Below are 23,099 nucleotides of genomic sequence, written 5' to 3'. Positions count from 1 at the left end.
GCCTCTGAACAAATTCACAGATGGGTTTCAGAGCACAGCGCCGGCCTCGTGGTCAGTTACTGGGCACCTGTTCCGCAGAGCCGCAGGCCCCTGGCTCTGCGTGGGGATTTAGAACCACGAGGTCTTCTCTTGGACCCGCAATCAGGAGGCCTGGGTTTGAATTCATAGCCGTGAAACACTGGGCAAGCCACGTAATCTCTTTGAAGTCTGTGCACTGGTGACCAGGCCCTATGTCAACTCTTAAACACTTCCCTCATCCACCCCTGCTCCATCCCTGCTGTTTCTCCACCGTCCCTGCACCACTGCCGCCACCTCCGAAGGAAACCCCCTGCTCTCGCCTGCCCACTCCCTCCCCAGGTCTGTTCTCCACTCTGAGCTTTCTAGAATACACATCTGATCATGTCATGCTTTTGAAAGCTCATTGCCCATTGCCCACAGGAGTAACGAGCCCTCAGAAAGGAGAGCTTGCACAAAGGGTGGAGGCTTGAAATCCCGGTGAGTGCACATTGGGTACAGCAGAAAGCCAAGTTTGGCTGAAGAGAACAGAGATAAGTTCAAAAAGCAATGACTGGATCATGTGAGCCCTCCAGGCAAGACTAGCTAGCTACCTGTACTCTTTATCAGGCAGGTAATTGAGCAGACTGATTGTGGACGTTATTTTGTGCATGTGCTGTTTCAGTTAGTTCACTCAACATCCACCCAACTCACGCCCTCACCCCCACCTTTTTACTTTGTAAAGCCTGGAAAACAAACTCAGATTCTTAGCCTCCACTGCTAGAGCTGGCCAATAAAACACAGGCTAGAATTTCTGAGGAAGGCTTACTCGTTGAATAGAAAGGTGAGGCCTCTGAAAGAGTTCAGGCTTTCCTTCTTTCTGCCTGGAATGCAGATACGATGTCTTGGGAGAAAGCAGCCATTTTGTGGTTGGTATGTGGTCAGAGGCACACACTAAGAACAGCAGGGTAAGAGAAGGGACTTGGTTCCTTGCAGACAGCCTCATTTAATCATCATTTGACTCTTCACGACCCCCAACCTCATCACTAGCCATTCCTCTCACCCTGAGATCTACAATCCAAGCACTGACCAAATATCTTCTGCACATCTTATTTCCCCTATGTCAGAATTTCTCAGTCCTCCCTTTTAAAAATTACTGATTGCGTCTGTTAAAGTGTTACTGATGAATGCTTAAACTTTAAAACAGGATCAGCAGCGTTGTTGGGTAGAATGTTCACGTAGCAAAAGAGTCAGGAGACCTGAGTTTGGTTCTGGCTCTGCCGTTGACCAGTTCTATGACCTTGAGCAGGTCAAATCAGTTCCCTCATCTGTAAAATGGGGGTATTGGACATGATCTGATTTTCCAACTCTTTTTTTTCAGTGACTCTCTGAGGCCAACTGTGAAATCTTCCCAAGGGACATGGAAAAAACACAGATGATTAATAGTGCAGACCCCAAGAAAAGTTTACAAGAGAGGAAGCAAGAAGCAGCCCCAAGTAGTAAGGACCCACCCAGTGCCATAGCAGTGTGTGCAGGGAGGGCCAGCGGGGAGGGTGGGTGGTAGTGAGGGGATGCTGCTGTATCAGCATCAGAGGCTGACTTCTCTGGGTACTGAAAAAACCTGAAGATACGTTAAAGTCCGATGTCTGTCTGTCACCAGTTATCACTTCAGTGGTTTTTGCTAAATGTTTTTCATATGCAAAGCTAGGTATTTAGAGTAATCATTCTTGGAGAATGATGGGAATATTCTCAAGTGGTAGCAGTATCTGTACAGAGGTGCTGTCGTCAGGTTCTTAAAGGAGTGCATTGAACCGTTCCTTCTAGACATTACTGCACAAGGCCATGTGCTACAGTGTAAGCCATTAAATACACATGTCTTTAGATTAAACCACAGGTTCCATTATGGGTCGACTTGATGGGAAGGTCATCGTCCTGACAGCAGCTGCTCAGGGGATTGGCCGGGCAGCTACCTTAGTAAGTTATTATCTTTTGTTGTTTGCTTACTAACTTTTGAGGTATTGAATTATGTGGCTGGGTTCCATGGGTATTTATTTCTGCTCTTTTTTTTTTTTCTTTAGTGCTTCTGTTGTCTTAAGTTACAAAAACAAAAGTGGCTACTCCTAACTCCAGGCAGATAAAGGAATGAATACCTCACATGTTTCTTAAGTGACATCACTGATAACCTTTGACCTGAGAAACTTCTCTCTCTGCCTCAGTTCCTCTGCACCGTAATAAATTTACTGCAGGGACCCTACAGAAGTGCCTGGCTTTCTGAAATTATGTCAGTCCAGATACAGGACTCCAGAGTTATGAGACTATCAAGTTACCTTTGCCTTCTAATTTATATCAACTTCTCACACATGAAACCCCCACCAGAGCTAATAATGCACTGTTATTAGGAGGAGAAGTATTGATATAACCCATTTTTCTCTTACTATTTGGAGTTTACTCACCTGCTCAGAAATAGAATGCAGGCTATCAAATCAAAAAATAATAGTATTTTGAGAGGTGTTTAATAGCAGAATCCTATTTTTTTAAAAAAACGTCTAATTTGGTATTAAAGGGACAAAGTCAGCTGACGAGCACAATGTATGTCTCGTTGTTCTAATGATAAAAATAGTAACAATGGGAAGGATGAGGTGAGACTAGATAGTTTGAAATTCCACCCATTTTATAGGGAAAACAACAGTGAAAATAAGATAAAAGAGAAAGGCTAAATGACTTTCAGTTCATGAGAGCAGTTTAACCATGTAAACAAAGGATGTATTTGTGCATTGTGTCTACCAGGCTTTTGCAAGAGAAGGTGCCAAAGTCATAGCCACAGATATCAATGAGTTCAAACTTCAGGAACTGGAAAAGTACCCAGGTAAGCAACTCCGCAGCTTGAATCTGGGATTCAGTCTACAAGGGATTATAAATCATTAGTACTTACATGTTGAAAGAAAATTCCTTAGCCGTTCAGCTCCACTGGCCTTCTTTTTAGAGCCTGATTCTCTGATATCAAATTTGTATTCTGTGAACCTAGAGACAAAAATCTGTACACTTAAATGTAAACAAAGTATTGAAGCTGTATACTTAAAATTTTTAATTTATCCAACATGTCAAAGGATTCAGTAGCTAATTACAAAATCATATGTGAACATTTAACAGTCGTTATGTTACCTTTTGATGACAACTGTGCCCCCCTCATCTGAGGGCAGCGCTGTCCAAGAGAAACATGATGTGAGCCATATGTATAATTTTAAATTATCTAGTAAAATTTACATTTAAACTTGACATTTAAAATGTTAAAAGAAACAGGCTAAAATTAAGTTTAAGAATATTGGTTTCAATATCATGACCAGAAACCCTAAAAGATTACCCAGATTATTTAGGTGTATATTACCCCTTACAGCACCACACTGAACCTAACTCCAACACCAGAGGACTTCAGTTTGAGTTACTCTGAAAGAAAGCAGAACCGCTGAAAGAAAGAGAACTTACCTGGAAGTCGACTATTCCAGCAAAATAAAACAGGTTCCATGATCAAACACAAATCAGTTCACTGACCTAGTTAACTGCATTAGACTTAAACTGAATTATAATTCCTATAAGTCAAAGTCAAACTGTTGGAATAGAAAAGCACAGAAGAAAAGAAGTCTTTCTGAAACTCAATTTCAGTCTTGTCTTTCTTTGTTTATAACCTTTTCTTTCTATATCCAAAAGAGAATAATAAACTATATATTTTTTTATTTAAAGCATAAAAATAATGACTGCTGCTTTCATTAGAGAATGTTCAGGGGGTTTCTGTGCAGTATGTATCTCTCAGACTCCATGCCGGATCTCTCATGTCTGGCTTTCAAGTATTTCATCCCCTCTTCTGGCCTCTCGTTTCTTGTACTTGTAATTTTGTCCAGAAGTAAGTGATGGTACCCTTGGCCAACAGAGTCATTTCTAAAAAGTAATAGAATTAGCATAAAGGTAAAGTGCTCAAGTAGAAACAATCCCTTATCCACCGCCCCTGCCCTTCCCCTTCACACAGACAGAATTCAGCACTACTGTAGCGCTGACTCAACCTCTAGGGGAAAGAATGGGCTAAAATGAGCCAGCTCTCAGCTATTACTGCTGGCTTACTGAGAAGCATCTGTTGTAGATCATTCATACTTCACTGTGAAGTCTTTACTCAGAAAAGACCTGAATCATTCGTTTCAGAGAATAGAGAGAGAGAGGGAGAAAGAGACGTGTTACTGGGTGGTCAAAGTGGGGAGGACGTCAAGATTTTTACTGAGAGTCTTCAGACTGTGAAGACCCTACAAATGATCAACAGTCCTACAAGGCCCCACTGGACAGATATTACCGTCTTCACGCTTCGAAACAGCTAAATCTTCAAGGCTAACCATTCTTTATGAGTATAGGCAAATAGTGTCCTCTGTTTTATTTTTCAGGTGTTCAGACTCGGGTCCTTGATGTCACAAAGAAGAAACAAATTGATCAGTTCGCCAATGACATTGAGAGACTTGATGTTCTCTTCAATGTTGCTGGGTAATTCGTAACTCTTTAATTTCACTGTCCTTACAGAAAGCTTTCTGCAACTTTCACTAAAAGAATTTTGATAATGTGGCAGAATTATTCACTGTGAACCATAATAGATTCCTTGGGGAATATGGCTGGATTTTGGACAGAATTTTTATTACAAGTAAGACAGCCATAGACATTGACATGGCCTTGGGGCCTAAAGGCCGTTAAGGTCACGCAAGGCAACCGGTACTAATGCTGTTGCTCTCCTCAGGGCTGGTAACAGGCTCATGCCAATGGACTTGTTGCTGGTGCTCTACCAGCACTTAAAAAATAAGAAGAAAAACTGTTTTCCAGTCGAGTGCCTTTAAAAGGAAGTATGTATACACCAGAAGCCAAGTACTCAGTTTATTGAAATGAAGATGTTGCCAAGTTTTTGGCATATTCTAGTAAGTCTTTTATACCTCCCAAGCTCAGTGTTTCTTACTGGGACAATCAATCCCAGCAAAAGAAGCTTCATGTTGTACCTTTATACACGGCACAAAGAGAATGGCTTAATTAAACTTACTAGGGTGGGACCAAGCTTGCTGAACCATGCATGAATGATGAAAAGCTGGACCTGGGGCAGCTACATGTAGATACAGCGAGTGCTGGTACCCACTGTCCCTTCTCAAGCATGACAGTAGATGCGAGGAACCAGGAACTCAGTAGACACCTCCGATATCCCACTCTTCTTCTGTAGTGTTACATTTGTACTGCTGCATTGGTAGAAAAATTCTAGAGCCTTCTAATATATTTCTGTGGTTCTTCCCAATCATGATTCAGAGTAAAAAAAAAAAAAAAGTCTCAGTTTATCCGTAGTTTATCATATGTTACAATGTTTGGAAATTAAAGGAACGATTGTGATGATCTAGTTTATAAATAACCTGCTCATTCCTCATACGAGAATATACCCAGAGCCATGAAAAAAACAACCAGCAAAGTTAGTTTTTGAGCATCTGTTAAATTTTCAGCAATGTAAGGGGAACAGAAATAGAGGATGTGTTTCTTGCTGTCATTCAGTTGAACTAGAAATACAATGGTGCATAGGGATCACAACTGACAATATTTTATAATTAATTACATAATTTTTGTCTAGGGGACAGTGAAATCAGTTAGGACTCTAGTGTTTAGAAAGCTTCCTTGAGGAAGTGTGACTTCAAAAAGAGTGAAGGTTATTTTAAAGGTTTTGTCTTGTTCTACGTTGTTTACTCAGTATGTTAGAACTGTACAGTAGGGGTATTACTTTGCTACCCTGAGATGTTGAGACACTTGTTTTCCTTGCAGTTTTGATTTCCCTTGAGAATGTTAAATCTGTACCACCTGAGGGCACTCTTGATCTTGAAATAGGAGTTAGGCCAAGCGCCCTGTTCTCATTTGTTTTTAATGGCAGCGATGTTTCCTGCACTGTAGGTACAGAGTTTCTTATGTTTGGTGGCTTCTAACTCCTGCCTTCTTTTAAAAGAAGGATTTTGTCTTCAAATAAATTTTTTTAGCTTATGTTGTTGGGATACTTCCTCACCTAAGGTACTAAGTGATACTGTGTTTGAATTGTTAATCTTGCTAAGGGAAAGGACAATGGTCTGAGCCAATAAATGACAATAAAAAGGATAAGGAAATGGAATAGAAATGTTTTTCAATGATCATCTTTTTCCCCGTGGTTTCATCACACTTCCAGTTTCGTCCATCATGGAACCATCCTGGACTGTGGGGAGAGAGACTGGGACTTCTCAATGAATCTTAACGTCCGCAGCATGTACCTGATGATCAAGGCCTTTCTTCCTAAAGTAAGGTGACCACCACCGCTAGGATGAGTACCACTGGATAAGTAGGTCTCCGTACTGGACATCCAGAGAGGATCCCTACTCTGAAGAGTGATAACAGCGAGCATAATGACTAACCTGTAGTGAACATTGATATCAAAGCATTTCATAGAAATTCACTCACTTAACTTTCCACTTCATTCATTCAAGGAATATTAAGCACCGTGTGGCAGGCAGCTCTCCAGGTGCAGAAAGCACATCAGAGAACTAAACAAAGTCCTCTCTGTAAGGGAGGTACTATTTTGAGGGGCGAGATACGATAATGTGTAATCAAATAAACTCTAACGTGTGTGGTGGTTGTAAGTACAGTGAACTTAAAAGAAGCTAGGTTAGGGGATTCCCTGGCAGTCCAGTGGTTAGGACTTAGCACTTTCACTGCGGTGGCCCAGGTTCAATCCCCTGGTTGGGAAACAAAGATCTCACAAGCCACGCAGCATGGCCAAAAAAAAAAAAAAAAAAGAAGCTAGGCTATCAGTGAGGTCTAGTGGGGGGGCCTCATTAATAAGGTGAAATTTTCATAGAGGTCCCGATGAAGTGAGCAAGCTGACCGTTCAGGTATCTGGGAAGAGGGTTCCAGGGATTGGAACAGCAAGGGGGCATGTGGGACCAGAGCAGTCGAACGAGGTAGTTACTATCACAGCCACTGTGCAGAAGGATGAAACAGGGAGGTTAGATAACTCGCCCAAGGTCATATAACTAGCAAGTGGTTAGAGCCAGGATTTGAACCCTTGAAGTTGGGCCCCTTCTTGAATGTCAGCATCTAGGCCCCCCATCTCAAGGTGGATGTACCCCATTGCTTTTCTGTACCCCGAGTATTCTCCTTGCACTCCTGCTTTTAGCTGAGCCACAGAGGTACCGGAGAGGTGAGAGACAGCGTGTGCTAAGGAGACAGTATTCCTCCTGAGTCTGCCACCCTTGAATTTGCCAGCCTGCACACAACTCCTGACTGATTTTCATTTTATTTTACAAACAAGCATTAAGTGCCTTTTGATGGAAAGCACCACACTAGGTTCTCTCGGGGAGGGGCGGGTATAAATGTGAAAAACATTGACTTCAAATGAGCTTATAAGCCAGTAGTAGCAGACAACACAGGCTCAGACAATGAACGAGGTTGACTTTGTACAGAACTGGCTCAGTTCAAGGTTGTAAGTTGAACCCTAGTGAAATGCAGAAGAGCCGTGCTTCTCCTCCATTCCAGCTGGATTAGATGACTGACATACTGAATGCTGCCCAACCCAGGGCAGGAGAAGAGTTTTGTTTTGTTTTGTTTTTTGCGGTACGCGGACCTCTCACTGTTGTGGCCTCTCCCGTTGCGGAGCACAGGCTCCGGACGCGCAGGCTCAGCAGCCATGGCTCACGGGCCCAGCCACTCCGCGGCATGTGGGATCTTCCTGGACCGGGGCACGAACCCGTGTCCCCTGCATCAGCAGGCGGACTCCCAACCCCTGCGCCACCAGGGCAGCTCAGGAGAAGAGTTTTTGGATGACAAGGCAGGGCAGATACTTTGCTCTGGACATTCGGCCTAACGTCAAGAAGGATACAGACGAATGCTAAAAGGAAAATTAGAGAAATTGACTTAGTAACTAAAAGAAACTACATTTTTTTTAATCTGATTGTTTAGCCCCTAGAAGGAATCTTTGGGTTGGCTCATGGAATGTTGAACCAGCAAATTTTTTAAAAATATAAATTGCCTTTTTTTTTCCTTATTTGGAGTTCATGAGAAGCTGTTATTTGGAACTTAAATGTATTTTTTGAAGACTAATCCTTAGCATAGGGTATGAGGAAAAGCAGAGGCTGTGGTAAAAGAGGAAAGCTCAGGTCAAGTGAATAAGACTTACACATATATGAGACTCATTGTAGTACTGAATGCTTGACAAATATCGGGGAAGGACATAGGTGTGAGATACAGTGGAGCTGAAATTTAAGCTTGTTAAGTGTTAACTTTTAAAATATCAAACATTAACTTGCAAATTAGTGAGTTTGTCTATGATTTAAAGCATCTTAACAATTATCCATATGAGCCAATGAAACTCATCTGTAAGAAATCCTAAGAGTTATTAATGACTGGGATGGGGAGTCAGAATGAGTTGGTGCCACTTGTTAAAGTGACCCCAACCGACCTCACCTGGGATTCTGGAATCTGGCATTGGAAGACCTTAGGAACAACCTGAGCTCTGCCCCTAAGTTCGCCACAGGACCTGGGAGATGGCACCTGTGCTCTCTCGGTGTCTATTTCTTCATTTAAAATGAGGGTGATAGATTACACAGTCCTTTCCAGCCCTAATTATGTTCATTAACCATGACGCACATATACCAGATAGAACTTTCCAGGGGAAGCCAGGATTTAGAGTCTAGGCAGATTTGAAAGGTCAGATGGTCAAAACATAGGAACACTTGTAGGAAATTTTTGTTCACGGATAAGCATATAGAAAACCATTCCAAGACTGGAAGAGCAGTCAGAAGGCAGAGGGCAAATTAAAAATACTGTGAAAAGAGGTCAGTGTAGAATCCAAGGTCCACCAGAAGAGAGGATCCATTACAACGAGGGTTCGGGGAGGTCTTGGATATTTGGATGTTCTCCTCCTTTGCTGTATCTTAGCAGAGTCTCTCGCACGTAGAGCTGCTTAGCAAACATTTGCTGGATGAAGAAATGAATCTAGGTTGTCAGTCCAGGTGGAGGTCAGGCATGGAATCACTGAAGACCCAAGAAGCCAAGGTCTGCCAGGTTTAGGAGCTGGGCTCTGGTCAGTGGGGGCAGAAGAGCTGCGTCATAGTAGGACTAGCTAGATGCAGCTAGAGGGAATCTTCAGAGCTCTTTGTAGCATCTGCCTGAGCTTCTGGGAGATCAATCCTAGACAGCATTACTACATCCAGGCACTTCACTTTATTGTTGTACCTGCCAGAGAGGGCTGTTGCATGCAGAGCCAGGAAGAGCATTCACACCATGACAGCAGGTGCTGAGCTGGTGTTAAGAAGGCAGCACAGAAGGACGCAAGAACTGGGCTCTAGAATCAGCGGCTAGACCTGGGCTGAGTGGACAGTCCAAGTGTTAGTGGGCAGCAGTAGCATCTCCCAGGTGACTGTTTTCTCAAGTTCTGCCTGAGGATTTTATTGCATTTCAGAAGATCAGAGACTGAACTTATTTAATAGCCCATCTTTATATATTAAATTGGGCTACATGTATTCCATATGTATTAAAAATGGATTGTATATATTATCAATTATACCTCAGTGAAACTGGGAAAATAAATTAATTTAAATGGGTTATGTTATTTGCTAAACTGGATAAGAAAGAATAATTTTAAGGCTTCGTTTTCAACACTATTCTATTTTACTAATTTTCCTGGTCTTTTTTTATGAGGACCCCATTTCATTATGATCCTCTTTATTATGCAGACAAACAAGTTGGGTTCAATATTTTCTTTCCCTGCCATCTTCTGGATTTCACTGGGTCACCTCAGCCTCTCCTTTTATCCTTTTAATCCATTCAACATAATACCTTAGGGTTGTTTTAGACTTTCTGCTCTTAGGTACTGATTAGTAGCTAAGTATCAAAACAGAAAGTAAGAATACTATAAGGAAAAATAGAATCTTGGCAAACTCATCCCTGGATCATCCAGTTATTTACCGTCTCCATTCCTACACCTCCTTGAAAGCTGCTGGATAAACTCACCCCAGCAGAAGTGACTTTTTTCTTTGACCCTTTACACTGCCTACTGAGACTCCTCAGTCTTAGAAGCTCTTTCTTTACTTGATTTTCATGACAGAGCACATCCTGGTTCTCCTTCCTCTGTTCTCCACCTCCCCCAGCACTTATTTTAACTCTTCACCACCTCCTCCTTGTTCTTTATGGTCATCCCTGCAGCCTCTGATTTCAGTAAGTTAGTGCCCACGAGGCAGGCATTCTCTCCAACTCTTGCTTCTTCCCTCCAAACATTGATGGGTGGATACCCATGCCCTCGCATATACCTATATCATCTTGAAAACATACATACATCTTTTAATTAAATACAAGTTCATCTGAAAACATTTTTTAATTCATAGCAGCTTTTTTCAGTGCTATATTTGTTTAGGTCTGGGGCAGAGCTCAGCAATCTGCACTTTAACCTAGCACCTCAAGAGATTTTTTTGTTTTGTTTTGTTTTTTTGCGGTACGCGGCCCTCTCACTGTTGTGGCCTCTCCCGTTGAGGAGCACAGGCTCTGGACGCGCAGGCTCAGCAGCCATGGCTCACGGGCCCAGCCGCTCCGCGGCATGTGGGATCTTCCCGGACTGGGGCACGAACCCGTGTCCCCTGCATCGGCAGGCAGACTCTCAACCACTGCGCCACCAGGGAAGCCCCAAGAGATTTTGATTCACTGAAACATATTGACTGGCTGCTGTGTACCCTGTCTAGGAGGACAGAACAGCCACAGACCCTCCTCTTAAGACTTTCACACTTTCTGTGTGGGATTCTGAAGGATGTATTCTTAGGAAACACTGCCCTAGACGGGGAGCAGCCCTCACTGCATGTAACCATGTACCAAGTCCTGCTCATGTACCTCGGCTGTCTCCACCTCTGTTACTCACAGATGTTTCTGCTCTCTACTTTCATTACTCCTTTCCTAAATCCCTGCATCAGCTTCCAGTGCTCTCCTCTACAAGATGCCAGAGTAATCTTTGTCATCTTCAAATCTGAACATGCCACTCCCCCTCTGCATTAAACCCCTCATTGTCTCCACCGCATTGCCTTCAGGGTAAAGCCAAAATTCCTAAATGTAGCCCCACTGGCCTCTGCAGCTTTATTCCTCCCACATTCTGCCTTCCAACCAGACCCATCCCTTCTTCCCACTTCCTTGGGAAGAAAATGCCCTTCTCTTTTATTTTTCTGATTAACGCTCTAGCTTTCAAAAAATTCAGACCTCCTCTGAGTGCCCTGCAGCCTGGTCCCTTCTTTCCACATCCGCCCCCTCCCCAGTGACAGTCTTTCCTCTTGCTGGATGCAGGTTATATCAGCCACTTCAATCAGACTGGCAGCTCTACAGGCAGGCAGGGACTGAGTCATTTCTCTTTGAATCTCCTCGACCTACCACTGTACCTGACCACAGTAGGTATTCAACCATATGTTGAATATGTGATGAATGGAAAAAGAGTTTTCCATCGGGAGCATACAGTAACATTAACATTCATTAGCCTTTCATTTAGCTCAGAGTTCCTTCTTGGTCTTGCTGATGCTTTTGTGCCACAGGAAGGCAGTAAACCCCTGGGAAATGTTCCTGCCAATGTGTACACAAGCCATCAATTCCCAGCAACGATTGGGTGGGACCATTAAGACTGCTTAACAGGGAGTTCCCTGGTGGTCCAGTGGTTGGGACTCCGTGATTTTACTGCCAAGGGCCAGTGTTCAATCCCTGGTCAAGGAACTAAGATCTCACAAGCTGCGTAGCATGGCCAAGAAAAGAAAAGAAAATCTGTTAAAAAAAAAAAAAAGACTGCTTAACATGCTTAACAGTGCTTAATGTTAATAGCTAATATGACGGTCCTGCAAACCATAAGTAAATGCGCATCTTTTAAAGAGGTAGTATTTTTAGCCTGCAGAATAGCATCTTTTTTTGGTCTTTGTTTTGTTTTGGCAGATGCTTGCTCAGAAATCTGGCAACATTATCAACATGTCCTCTGTGGCATCGAGCATCAAAGGTAGGTGTGTCTTCCTCTGGGCATCATGACACACGTACTCACACACCTTCAAGAGCTAAGGGTTTGGGGAACAAGCATAGCAGAGATCATAAAACCCACACATAACTACAAAACTGCTTTTTTTAAAATTGCTCTAAAGTTTCTTAAGTACCAGTCCTTTTGCCTTAGATGTGAACCAGTCATAAAGTTAAATATAAGTTGGTTTGCTTTGCTCTACCTTTTATTCCTTCTAATGGATATGGAATTGAAGATCAAACGGGGAGAAGGAAACATTTTTACATTTAATTAATCAAAAAAGATGTATTAGACACCCACTAGATGTCCCTGACCCCAAAGAATTCACAGTCTAAAAGGGGGAGAGAGGCAAATGCACGTCTTCTACAGTGTGATAGGATCATAATAGAGCGTTGTACAAAGTGCTGTTACAATAGCAGGGACATAACTCTGCCTGTGGATTGGGGGAGTGCTTCACAAAGACATGTGATCCAGCCCTAAATGAGAAGTCAAGTTGAAGGGCCAGGTTGCAGTGCAAAAGTGGAGATGATGGACAGCGTCACAGTCTGGCACAGATGGATTTCGAGTTGAAAATGAAGTAGTTACTGCTGAGATAACATTCCTTCTCTTAGCAAGGATGTACACAGTAAGCCTGCACAGGAGAGGAATGCAAAGAAATGCCTAAGCCTCTGGGTTTGTTTGGGTTGTGTCTTGTTTTGCTTTGCTTTACCCTAAATTTCTTTGTTCTACCAACTGATAATGAAAAACTAAAGCCACTGCTGTCACTTAGGTGCAGCACCTCAACACCGAAGTCTCAACTGAATTGTGCCAGTAATGATATTATTTTCCCAGATTTAGAAACTAGCTCTATTAAAGGAGAAAATCTGATATCGATTTTTAGAAAGGATGCAGGGACTTCCCTGGTGGTCCAATGGTTAAGACTTCGCCTTCCAATGCAGGGGGTGTGGGTTTGATCCCTGGTCGGGGAGCGCAGGTCCCACATACCTCGAGGCCAAACAACCAAAACACAAAACAGAAGCAATATTGTAACAAATTCAATGAAGACTTTTTTAAATGGTCCACATCAAAAAAAAAAATCTTAAAAATGGTGGAGTATGAGGAAGCATGACAATGGTCTCCTGCTTCCTAAAGTTGACTGTGTTTTTTTATTCCTTCAACGGTTGAACTTCCCTTCATTCTTAGGAGTTGTGAACAGGTGTGTGTACAGCACAACCAAGGCGGCTGTGATTGGTCTCACAAAGTCTGTTGCTGCAGACTTCATCCAGCAGGGTATCCGGTGCAACTGTGTGTGTCCAGGTGAGTTGGGCACTGTGGGACTATGAACTTGTCCTTTCTGACCTCCCGGCTGCCACTGTGAAAAATATCTATGTAAGCTTGTTTACCACATGTTGTATTGTCATTGGGAAAAGCTCCAAAGAAAAAAGAGTCCAGGCTTATTAAGATAACAGCCCAGTGGTAAGTTGGGAAAGAGATCCTAAGTCATTAGGAATAACCCACAGATGTGTTAAAAGACAAAATTCAACCAAGTAATTTGAAGATCTAATTGGCTTTATTCAACGATTCATGAATCAAGTGGCATCCCATCTAGCAACTAGAAGGATGCTCCAGGGAGCCATATACAAAAATGGAAGGTTTTCATAGAAAGAAGGGTGGGGCAAGGAGGTCACTGGCAAAAGAAAAGAAAAGGTTATTCTGGGCTGGGACTGCTTTTTTAAAGGGGAGGGGATAGCACAGGTTTTATACTACAGGTTGCCTCTTCTTCCGCTAGGGGGATAGAGAGGGCCCACGGGGGCCCAATTACCTCATTGGTGCTAACCAGAAAATTCCAGACTGGTTGATTAAGATTACATTTCTGGTAAAGGTTGAAACTGCAATTAGGTTAGGCATTAAATGTAGGTTTTGTATCATGGGCTTTAGCACAAGTGACACCATTTTGATTTAACAGATGCAAAAGTTTTAAATGCTACTTGTGTGGATGGGGACAATTCCAAACCCTGTGGTTGAGAGACATAACTGACCAGGGCTTGGTGATTTGAAAGCAAGCCCAGGATGGCCTCGTCAGGGGAAAGTTGAAACGTAGACCATGCTCACAGGACAGCAGGAAGAAAGAGGAGCCTCCCAGACATAGGGAGCCACTGAGTCATGTCCATCACCTGGGGTGGCCCATAATCAAAACGGAGGGATTCATACCTTCCTTTATGCTGTAAAGAGGGGGTCAGCAAACTATGGCCTGCAGGCCAGATCCGGCCTACCACCTGTTTTGTAAACACAGTTTTATCGGAGTACATCCACACCCAGTTTGCTTTTATATTGGTTAAGTTTGCTTTCATGCTGCAGTCAGAGTTGAGTAGTTATAACAGACCAAATGGTTCTCAAAGCTAAAAATATTTCCTGTCTGGCTTTTGACCAAAAAGTATGCTGGCCCCTCATATAAAGGAAAGGAGAAAAGCAGAACTTATTATGAGTAGAAAGGACATTTATGTTTACACTATACTGTAGTCGATTAAGTGTGCAATAGCATTGTGTCTAAAAAAACAATGTACATACCTTAATTCAAAAACATTTTATTGCTAAAAAACGCTCACCATCATCTGAGCCTTCAGTGAGTCATAATCCTTTTGCAGTAGTACCATCAAAGATCACTGATCACAGATCCCCATAACAAATATAATAATAATGAAAAAGTTTGAAATATTGCAAGAATTACCAAACGTGACACAGAGACATGAAGTGAGCAAATAAATGCTGTTGGAAAAATGGTGCCTATAGACTTGCTCGAAGAAGCATTTCACAACCCTGAAATCTGTAAAAAATGTATTATCTGTGGAGCTCAGCAAGCCAAAGAGAGTAAAATGAGGTCTGCCTAAGAAGAATATCAACTTCCTCTCTGAAAAGAAATTCGATACTGCATGTCCAGAATCAAGGTTTCTCTTAGTAGTTCACAACTGGTATTGTGGCTTTGGGGAGGAGAAGCAATTCACAGTTACCTGTGGGACCTTTTAAAACCTGAGGGGCATGTCAGCATTTGGAGAAGGGGTTGATGGGGAACACTGTGTGTAGTTTGGAAAGTGCCACTGGAAATTCTGATGTAATTCATCATGGTCTCCCCTCAGGTTGAAACCCACTGACTTATGAAAGGGGGAGACTACTAAATAACCTTCAAGGGACAGAATTTCCATGATTGAGGTGTTCTGTTTAATTTTTCTTGGACTAGAACAGTAAACATAGGTAACACCAAGAAAGAGGAGGTTACAGGAGAGAGAGTTTCACCGGGTTTTAACATACACGTTGGTGATACTTGAGTCTAGCTCTTCTTGGTGCCATTTTCCCAGTGGAATAAATGGCAAAACGATTTGGAAAATGTGGTTGTTTCGAAGCTGGACTTTTCAGAAGATCGGAAAATATTTTCTCCCACCGTCCGGAACGAGGAACTAGCTGTGACTCACTGAGCCAGTCACAAAGAAAATGTGACAAGGAATAAGTGTGTCTGGGTTGGTGCTGATGATACAGTCACAACACTTCAACACCAGACTGGTGTGGACAGTGGCATGGTGTGTCAGTCTGTGCCAGGGACACAGCAGAGTCAGGTGACCGTGGAATGAAGTGCGAGGCATAGGCTCGCTACAGAGTTTTCGTGTAATAGTCATTGATACCGGCCACATGCAAGAGTCGGTGAGCATTTGCCTCAGCGGGAGGGAGCTGTCAAGGATTTTGAGGAGGGCGTTAAGTGAATGCTTAAGGTGCCTTGAACACACTGCTGGTAGAATTGTGGACTTTAAGGAGGCTGTTGATGAGGCAAGTGAGGAAAATATCACCAGAAATTGGATACAAAGAGATTTTCCCTTTGTGGTTTAAGAAATTTCTTCAACACTCTTGCCTGCAGTAACTGTGGAGGGTAGAAGATGTTCCTGATGAACCAGGTGATGTAGCCAAGGCAGCTCCCACCCAGCCTGCTGAAAGTGTCACCTGCTTACAGTGAAATGTGAGAGCACAGAGACAAGCTAAGGAAAGGGCTATTAAACAAAAAGGAGCCAGGATTTGCAGATTTCGAAGATTCCCAGTCTCTCCAGAGAAATGGCAAATGATAATAAAATTAAGAAATGGTTTCCGAGGTGGGGAGGATAATAAATTGGAAGGTTGGGACTGACATATACACACTACTATATATAAAATAGATAACTAATAAGGACCTACTGTATAGCACAGGGAACTCTACTCAATACTCTGGAATGGCCTATATGGGAAAAGAATCTAAAAAAGAGTGGATATATGTATATGTGTAAAGACTTACTTTGCTGTACACCTGAAACTAATACAACATTGTAAATCAACTATACCCCGATAAAATTTTTTTTTTAAAAAAGAAAGAAATGATTTCCAAGCAAACATCAAATCTATGGCACACCCAGGAGCATGGTCTAAGGATGGAGCTGAAGAGTATGACTGTGAAATCACTTGCTATGAACTTAGAAAGATCATGTGGTCTCCGGGAGTATGGTCAGCAGAAGAAAGCCCTCTGAAGAGAATTTGCAGATCACAGAAGTTAACAGAAATGTATGGGAACTTGCTCTGTAAAGAATGTGAACTAAATGGGATTTAAAAATTTTTAGTCATTATCATTTTTCTTGTTTTTAAGTAAAATAAAGTTATATTTTTTGATGAGAAATATGAAACAATGGTTAAAACAGGAATTTAAAACCAACGAAAATAGGCAAGATAATGAGGAAAATTAAGAGCCACCTAAGTTATCGAGGACTGTGATGGGTGTGGAGTTGTCCCTGAGAATCCCCCCAGAGTGAACCTGACAGCAGAAAATGTTTTTGAGATCATTAGGTAGTCTGGGTCCTTATACTGATATAGTGCTTGTATGATTTTATCTATGATACATCTCAGGGTTGTTGCGAGGATTAACTGAGATAATACCTATAACAGTACTTAAAATCCATAAAGTATCATATCAATGTGATGTGACTAAAGTATGTCCTGGGAATGCTGGGTGTCATTTTTTGCCTAATATACTTCACAAAAAAGTATAGTCTGTGTTTTTGAAAATCATAGAAATTTATTAAAGAATTTATAAGCCTATTAAATAAAAAGCAGGCAGGTAGAGGTGAAATTGTCACTCCAAGTCATGGAGAAGGCTTTCCCTGATCGTTGTATCATATGGAAAGGAAGTTTAAAATTTAATTATCAATTTCTTTTTCAGTCTAAGTAAGTAACCAAGCTGAATGCCCTCCTTTGATTTAGGAACGGTTGATACCCCATCTCTGCAGGAAAGAATACAAGCCAGACCAAATCCTGAAGAGGTATATCTGCTATTTTAAATGTGTTTAAATCCTCTGGTTAAAAAAAATAAAAATGCTCCTTCCTTACCTAGAGTAGACAAATCCATAGAGACAGAAAGTAGAAGGGTGGTTGCCAGGGGCTGGGGGAGAGGGAGTGGGGAGTTATTGTTTAATGGGTATAGAGTTTCCGTTTTTCGAGATGAAAAGAATTGTGGAGATTTGTTGCACAATAATATGAATGGACTTAACACGACTGAACTGTACACTTCAAATTGGTTAAGATGGTAAATTTTATATTATGTGCAGAAAATATGAAAATGCCCTCTTCTTTAATACTATCTTTCTGATCTGTCACAGTCTCTGTAGGTTTTAGTATAAAACAGATAGTTTGAGTAGATTGGGAGTCACCATAGTCCCATTTGGTCCACAATTAAAGATATTGATATTCTCCCGTATCTTGTATCATGTATAATTAATCAAGGCAACAAGCCAGTGGTACCTTTGTAGATTCCTCTTGCCTTTGACCTTCTGAAGGCGTTGCAGGTGAGTTACTTCAGCTCACATCACTGATGTCCGGTATGGATTCTGGTTCCAGGCACTGAGCGATTTCCTAAAGAGACAGAAAACAGGAAGATTTGCAACTGCAGAAGAAATAGCCCTGCTCTGCGTGTACCTGGCCTCTGATGAAGTAAGCACTGTTCTTCCCAGGGGGTTCATTATCCTCAATCACATTTGGCCACAATTTGCTCATCAAAATAGTATGATTTAGGGAGTGATGGCATGTAGGTGCTAAGATGCTGCTTTTACAAGATAGGAATAAGTTCTGATTTAATTTGCTCATAGAAAGGCCACTTTGATCTGAGCCACCAACTCTTCCTCATTCAGCTTTACATGTCACTGAATCTGATAGCAAATGAAGTGGTGGAGGATTGAAAAAAATTAAATTGCTCAATTTTATAATTACTTTCAAAAATTACAATTTGGGAAACCATTTGTAAATTTGATTTGTAAATCAAACCAGTGAACCTCCAAAATTATGAGAGCTTCAGGTGCAATGGGGAAAGGGTTAACCAGATTTGCGTCCAGGAGACACAGAATCAGCATCTGGTGTTTTCAGTTTTACTGGTGACTTGTTTAGAACAATGCCAGTACCTCTTTTTTTTCCCTATGAATCTTTACTTATTTATCATCAGGTATGGAAATTCCTAATTCTGTCTCTCTCCACTTTGCACCTATTTAGTAATCAGTTTTTTTCTTAATGGCTACTGTATATTTTTTAATGGCAAACAGCTGTGAAAGCAGAAACTTTCATAAGAGATATTTCTTATAAGGTATAAAGTACAAGGGCATCCCCTCTGTTTTTGTTTGTTTGTTTTTGCGGTACGCAGGCCTCTCACTGCTGTGGCCTCTTCCGTTGAGGAGCACAGGCTCCGGACGCGCAGGCTCAGCGGCCATGGCTAACGGGCCCAGCCGCTCCATGGCATGTGGGATCTTCCCGGACCGGAGCACGAACTGGTGTCCCCTGCATCGGCAGGCGGACTCCCAACCACTGCGCCACCAGGGAAGCCCTAAAAATGTTTTAACTTAAACATGGATAATAGACTCAAATTTGTGTTCCTAGTTTTAAATTCACCTAAAGCCTGAGGCAATGGAAGAGGCTGGAAGGAAAGACGTCATAACAGGAGTACAGAGTGTTTTAAAGTTCAATATATATTGTATAGCACAGGGAACTCTACTCAGTACTCTGTAATGGCCTATATGGGAAAAGAATCTAAAAAAGAGTGGATATAGGTATATGTATAACTGATTCACTTTGCTGTACACCTGAAACTAACACAACATTGTAAATCAACTATACTCCAATAAAAATTAAAAAAAAATAAAATTCAATATATGAAGACTGATCATATAAAGTAGATAAACTAGGGGGTTATTAGACACTCTACCAAGAAATACCCCCAGTTTCTCCAAGTTTTTTTAAAAGGCAAGCTTTCTGTTTTACATATGGACTCTTCTAGATCTTCCTAAAAGGACAAAGGTCCTTTTGTTGCACATTTCAAGCCAGAACATTCCCAAATATTTGGTAACCTAAGCTCTGGCTAAACCAGGGCAATTTAGCTTATCAGCAGTACCCACAAATCAAATGAGCTCTTGTGAAGATACAGATTCAAAGAAATCAGAAAGGTTAATGTACTCAGTCATTCATAATCTGCCTAGTCATTTCCTCTGCTATGAACAACTGTTGTTAATAGTTCTGAGAAGTAGTAACTGCTCTGTCACTAAAACATTTCAACCTCTGTATCTGTCACATTCACCACCACCTGGTGTGCACCAAGTTACACTGAAGAGGGGCTAACTGATCAGTAACACACCTCCTCACTCCTGCCTACTCCCCTTTCCTTTTCTCTTCGCTCTTCCAGTTAGTTCCCTGGTCGTGTACTATTCACAGACATAAGACAGAGGGGGGTGCTCCCCTGGTGGTACAGTGGTTGAGAGTCCACCTGCCGATGCAGGGGACACGGGTTCGTACCCTGGTCCGGGAAGATCCCACATGCCGCGGAGCGGCTGGGCCCGTGAGCCATGGCCGCTGAGCCTGCGCGTCCGGAGCCTGTGTCCCGCAACAGGAGAGGCCACAACAGTGAGAGGCCTGCGTACCGCAAAAGACAAAACAAACAAACAAAAAAAACCATTTTTAAACCTCTACCACAAGAATCACTTCAGCTTTAATTCTTTGGAAAATGAAAAATTCTATGGGGGAAAAAAATCAGTAATTTTTAAACTCCTTTAGTTTTGTACAGATTTCGATGTCTGAAACTAGTATAGAATTTTTTTTGGGTTAATAGATTATAATAATTATTACTCATATAAATTTTAAAAAGACATTTAGTGTGCTTCAGTACCTGGAATTACCCATGTATATTGATTAACTAAACATACATCTTTTTTTAAAAATTCTGTTTGGTAATTGACATTACTACTTTGTTACTGACACACTTGATTATGTTCAAAGGTTTATTAGTGGCATAAAACTCAGCTAGTTAGAATACTTCTGAGATTCAAAATGAAAATGTACTGTTTTAGCCTATACTTTATCCTAATTCAGGTAATGGCTCTATATCACAAAATTTCTTAATTTTCTGACTCTGAGTCCAGACACTCTTAGAATGATGTGACATGTGCTCAAACACCAGCCAGAGGCCAGTCAGATCCAGATCACAAGAACACTCAGCAGTTTTAAATCATCTGAAATTTAATTCAGATTTTCCTAATTTCTATTTGTTAAAAGTGTGGTTTCCTGGTACTATGAGGATAAACTGTTTAGCTATCTCAGTCAGGAAAATTGAAGAAACACAACCTGGTTAATTGTTCTATCTCCTTGTGTTTATCCCTGCAGTCTGCCTATGTAACAGGTAATCCTATTATCATTGATGGAGGCTGGAGCTTGTGATTTCAGGATCTCCTTGCTGGGAAGGCAGGCCGTTCCTGTCTACAGTGAACCTGCTTATGAAGAAAACTCACCCATCCTCTCTTTCCTATTAATGGCATATTAATGAAAATAAGACCTTTTTGATAATGTCATTGTTCACAAGAGTCTGATTCTTTAAATATATTCATCTCTTTCTAATCTCTTCTGAAATCATTGTAGATAGGTGAGATAATGAACTTACTGCAAAAAGAACATTTTAAGAATAAACCTCAGTTTCTAAGTATATAAAATTAAAATGTGAATATGAAGAAAAAAGGAAGTTTCTTTTTTAAGAAGAAAGCTATTCATTTCTATTTTACTTCTGTTTTGCGTATTCAAATATTTTTGTACGATTCTGCATTGGTCTGTATGTGGGTACTAATTTTAAAATTTTACACAGTCATAAATGAACACCAAAGGTATAAAGGAGTTTGGCTTCAGTAACTTACACTTAAAGGAGTTTAGGTTCAGGACTATATATCGTTGATCTGTTATGTAAAAGAAAAATAATCATCAGATGTTTATCCTTAATGGATGTCATCACTTATAAGTAAATACTTTTTTTTTTAGTCTAACTAAAAAGTCTTTATTAAAATAAGCAGTATTTGACATGGACATAAGAAACATATAGTTAACTACCTTACAGTATTGTCAGTTTGAAGAATATTTTTTAGATTAAGTATAGATTTCCTCACCAAATTCTGAGATAACAGACAAGAGAACATGAAACTTAGAAATAGTCTCTGGATGAAGAAACAGAAATAAATCATGTAACAGGAAACAAATAAAATTAAAGAAAATAAAAGTTTCAATAAGAAATTAAATTCATGGAAAATAATTCCATAACAGATTACTAGGGAGAAGTTTTTTCTTGTTCTTTTAGTTTCAGGGTTTTATGTTTGTGTTTTATTTGTTGTTAACCTCAAAAGACCAAATGATATGATGCACATGTAGATACTCAGTAAATGAACAGTTAATCTTTCATCTCAGAACTGTAATATTAAAAAGGAAAATTTTGAAACGGACAATGAAAGTTTAAAATTTTATGTATGAGGAAGAACATGCAGTTGATGAAGATAAGTTAAAACCGACAGCAAAAAATAAAACAAAATAAAATAAAATCTGACAACAAAGGATATTTTGACTAACATTCCTGAAGAGTCCATTGATTGTAAGATTTGCTTTAGGGTTCTGGACCAGGTATTCCACTACTGGACCACATGTAGCTTGGTTGGTTACCTAGAACCTAAGTCATCCAATTTCTCTTCCATTTTAGTTTTTTGCTTTGTAAAATTAAGGAGTTGGGCCAAATGACTTGGGTTTCTTTTGATGTATCATTATCAAAATGCTGTAACTTCTTATCAAGTGAAGTAATGGAACACTGAAGCTTTTAAGCTTTTATGAAGTACTTCATGCTCTAAGCCATTATACATGTATATGTAAACTATTTAAAAATGAATTATAAATAAACACATGATGGGACTTCCCTGGTGGTCCAGTGGCTGAGACTTGGCGTTCCCAATGCAGTGGGCCCAGGTTTGATTCCTGGTCAGGGAACTAGATCCTGCGTGCCGCAACTAAAGATCCCACGTGTCACAAGGAAGATGGAAGATCTCTCATGCCAGCAACCAAGACCCGGCGCAGCCAAGTAAATAAATAAACACATGATGAATACTGCAAAATGGACTCTAAATATTAACAAATGCTCCCTCAGAGTTAGTTCTCCCAGAGATAACTATAAACTATAAAACATTATAAACAGTAAAAACTAGCCAAAAAGTTCAATGTTCTCCAAAGTCATGTTGATCAAATCATGTGATGTATCAGTGATCATATGACTGAAAGAAATGGAAAAATATATTTGATTTCTGTTATAAGAGGAAGCTGGATGTCACTAGAAACTTTGGCGAGCTTTAGGAGAGGAAGAGTTCTGTTTAGGAAAATCATCATTTTGGATGCTCTGAAGAAGCTTAATAGGTGGAACCTAGGTTCATCCATTCTCTCCATAAGGGAGGACCTAAGAGAGAAGAATGAGTGGTTTCTGCCTGGTGGAGACATTTACGTGACATTGTACCTCTTGCCTGCAAAACGGCGATTAAAATTGGCACTTGCTTAAAGGAGTGAAAAACAGGTAAGAAAATTTTTATTTCTGTAGGAAATGAAAATTACCCCGAAAGGGGCACACGCGCATATACACACACTTAGTTGAAAGGGGAGGGGGAGGGAAATATAGAGGAAAGGAAGACACAGAAATGGAAGGCAGAATTAAATGAATGCTGATGGAAAAGAAGTCATAAACGCAAGAAGG

The 23,099-nt window shown here is 40.9% G+C and overlaps 1 protein-coding gene across 4 annotated transcripts in view; it reads left to right on the top strand.

The window, feature by feature from the left end:
- The window catches only part of BDH2 (3-hydroxybutyrate dehydrogenase 2), a 24,427-nt gene extending 2,185 nt beyond the window's left edge, over positions 1–22,242 (top strand). Inside the window, exons 2-11 of one of the 4 annotated variants that reach the window (XM_024741838.1) lie at positions 1,376–1,493; positions 1,877–1,968; positions 2,755–2,860; positions 4,419–4,515; positions 6,206–6,314; positions 11,965–12,025; positions 13,223–13,336; positions 17,288–17,346; positions 17,921–18,013; positions 20,720–22,241. In XM_024741838.1, the coding sequence (XP_024597606.1) occupies positions 1,897–1,968; positions 2,755–2,860; positions 4,419–4,515; positions 6,206–6,314; positions 11,965–12,025; positions 13,223–13,336; positions 17,288–17,346; positions 17,921–18,013; positions 20,720–20,773 (765 nt within the window). In that variant the 5' untranslated portion in view covers positions 1,376–1,493; positions 1,877–1,896 and the 3' untranslated portion in view covers positions 20,774–22,241. Of the gene's footprint in view, positions 1–1,375; positions 1,494–1,876; positions 1,969–2,754; positions 2,861–4,418; positions 4,516–6,205; positions 6,315–11,964; positions 12,026–13,222; positions 13,337–17,287; positions 17,347–17,920; positions 18,014–20,719 lie in introns of all 4 variants that reach the window. The other 3 variants (XM_024741841.1, XM_024741839.1, XM_024741842.1) reach the window with 3 other exon arrangements.
- The last annotated feature ends 857 nt before the right edge of the window (positions 22,243–23,099 follow it).

The sequence above is a fragment of the Neophocaena asiaeorientalis genome, unplaced genomic scaffold, assembly GCF_003031525.2.
Source record: "Neophocaena asiaeorientalis asiaeorientalis breed wild unplaced genomic scaffold, Neophocaena_asiaeorientalis_V1.1 scaffold218, whole genome shotgun sequence".
Taxonomy (NCBI): Eukaryota; Metazoa; Chordata; class Mammalia; order Artiodactyla; family Phocoenidae; genus Neophocaena; species Neophocaena asiaeorientalis.
The sequence above is the reverse complement of the archived record's forward strand: the minus strand, read 5'-3'. Positions and strand labels throughout refer to the sequence as shown.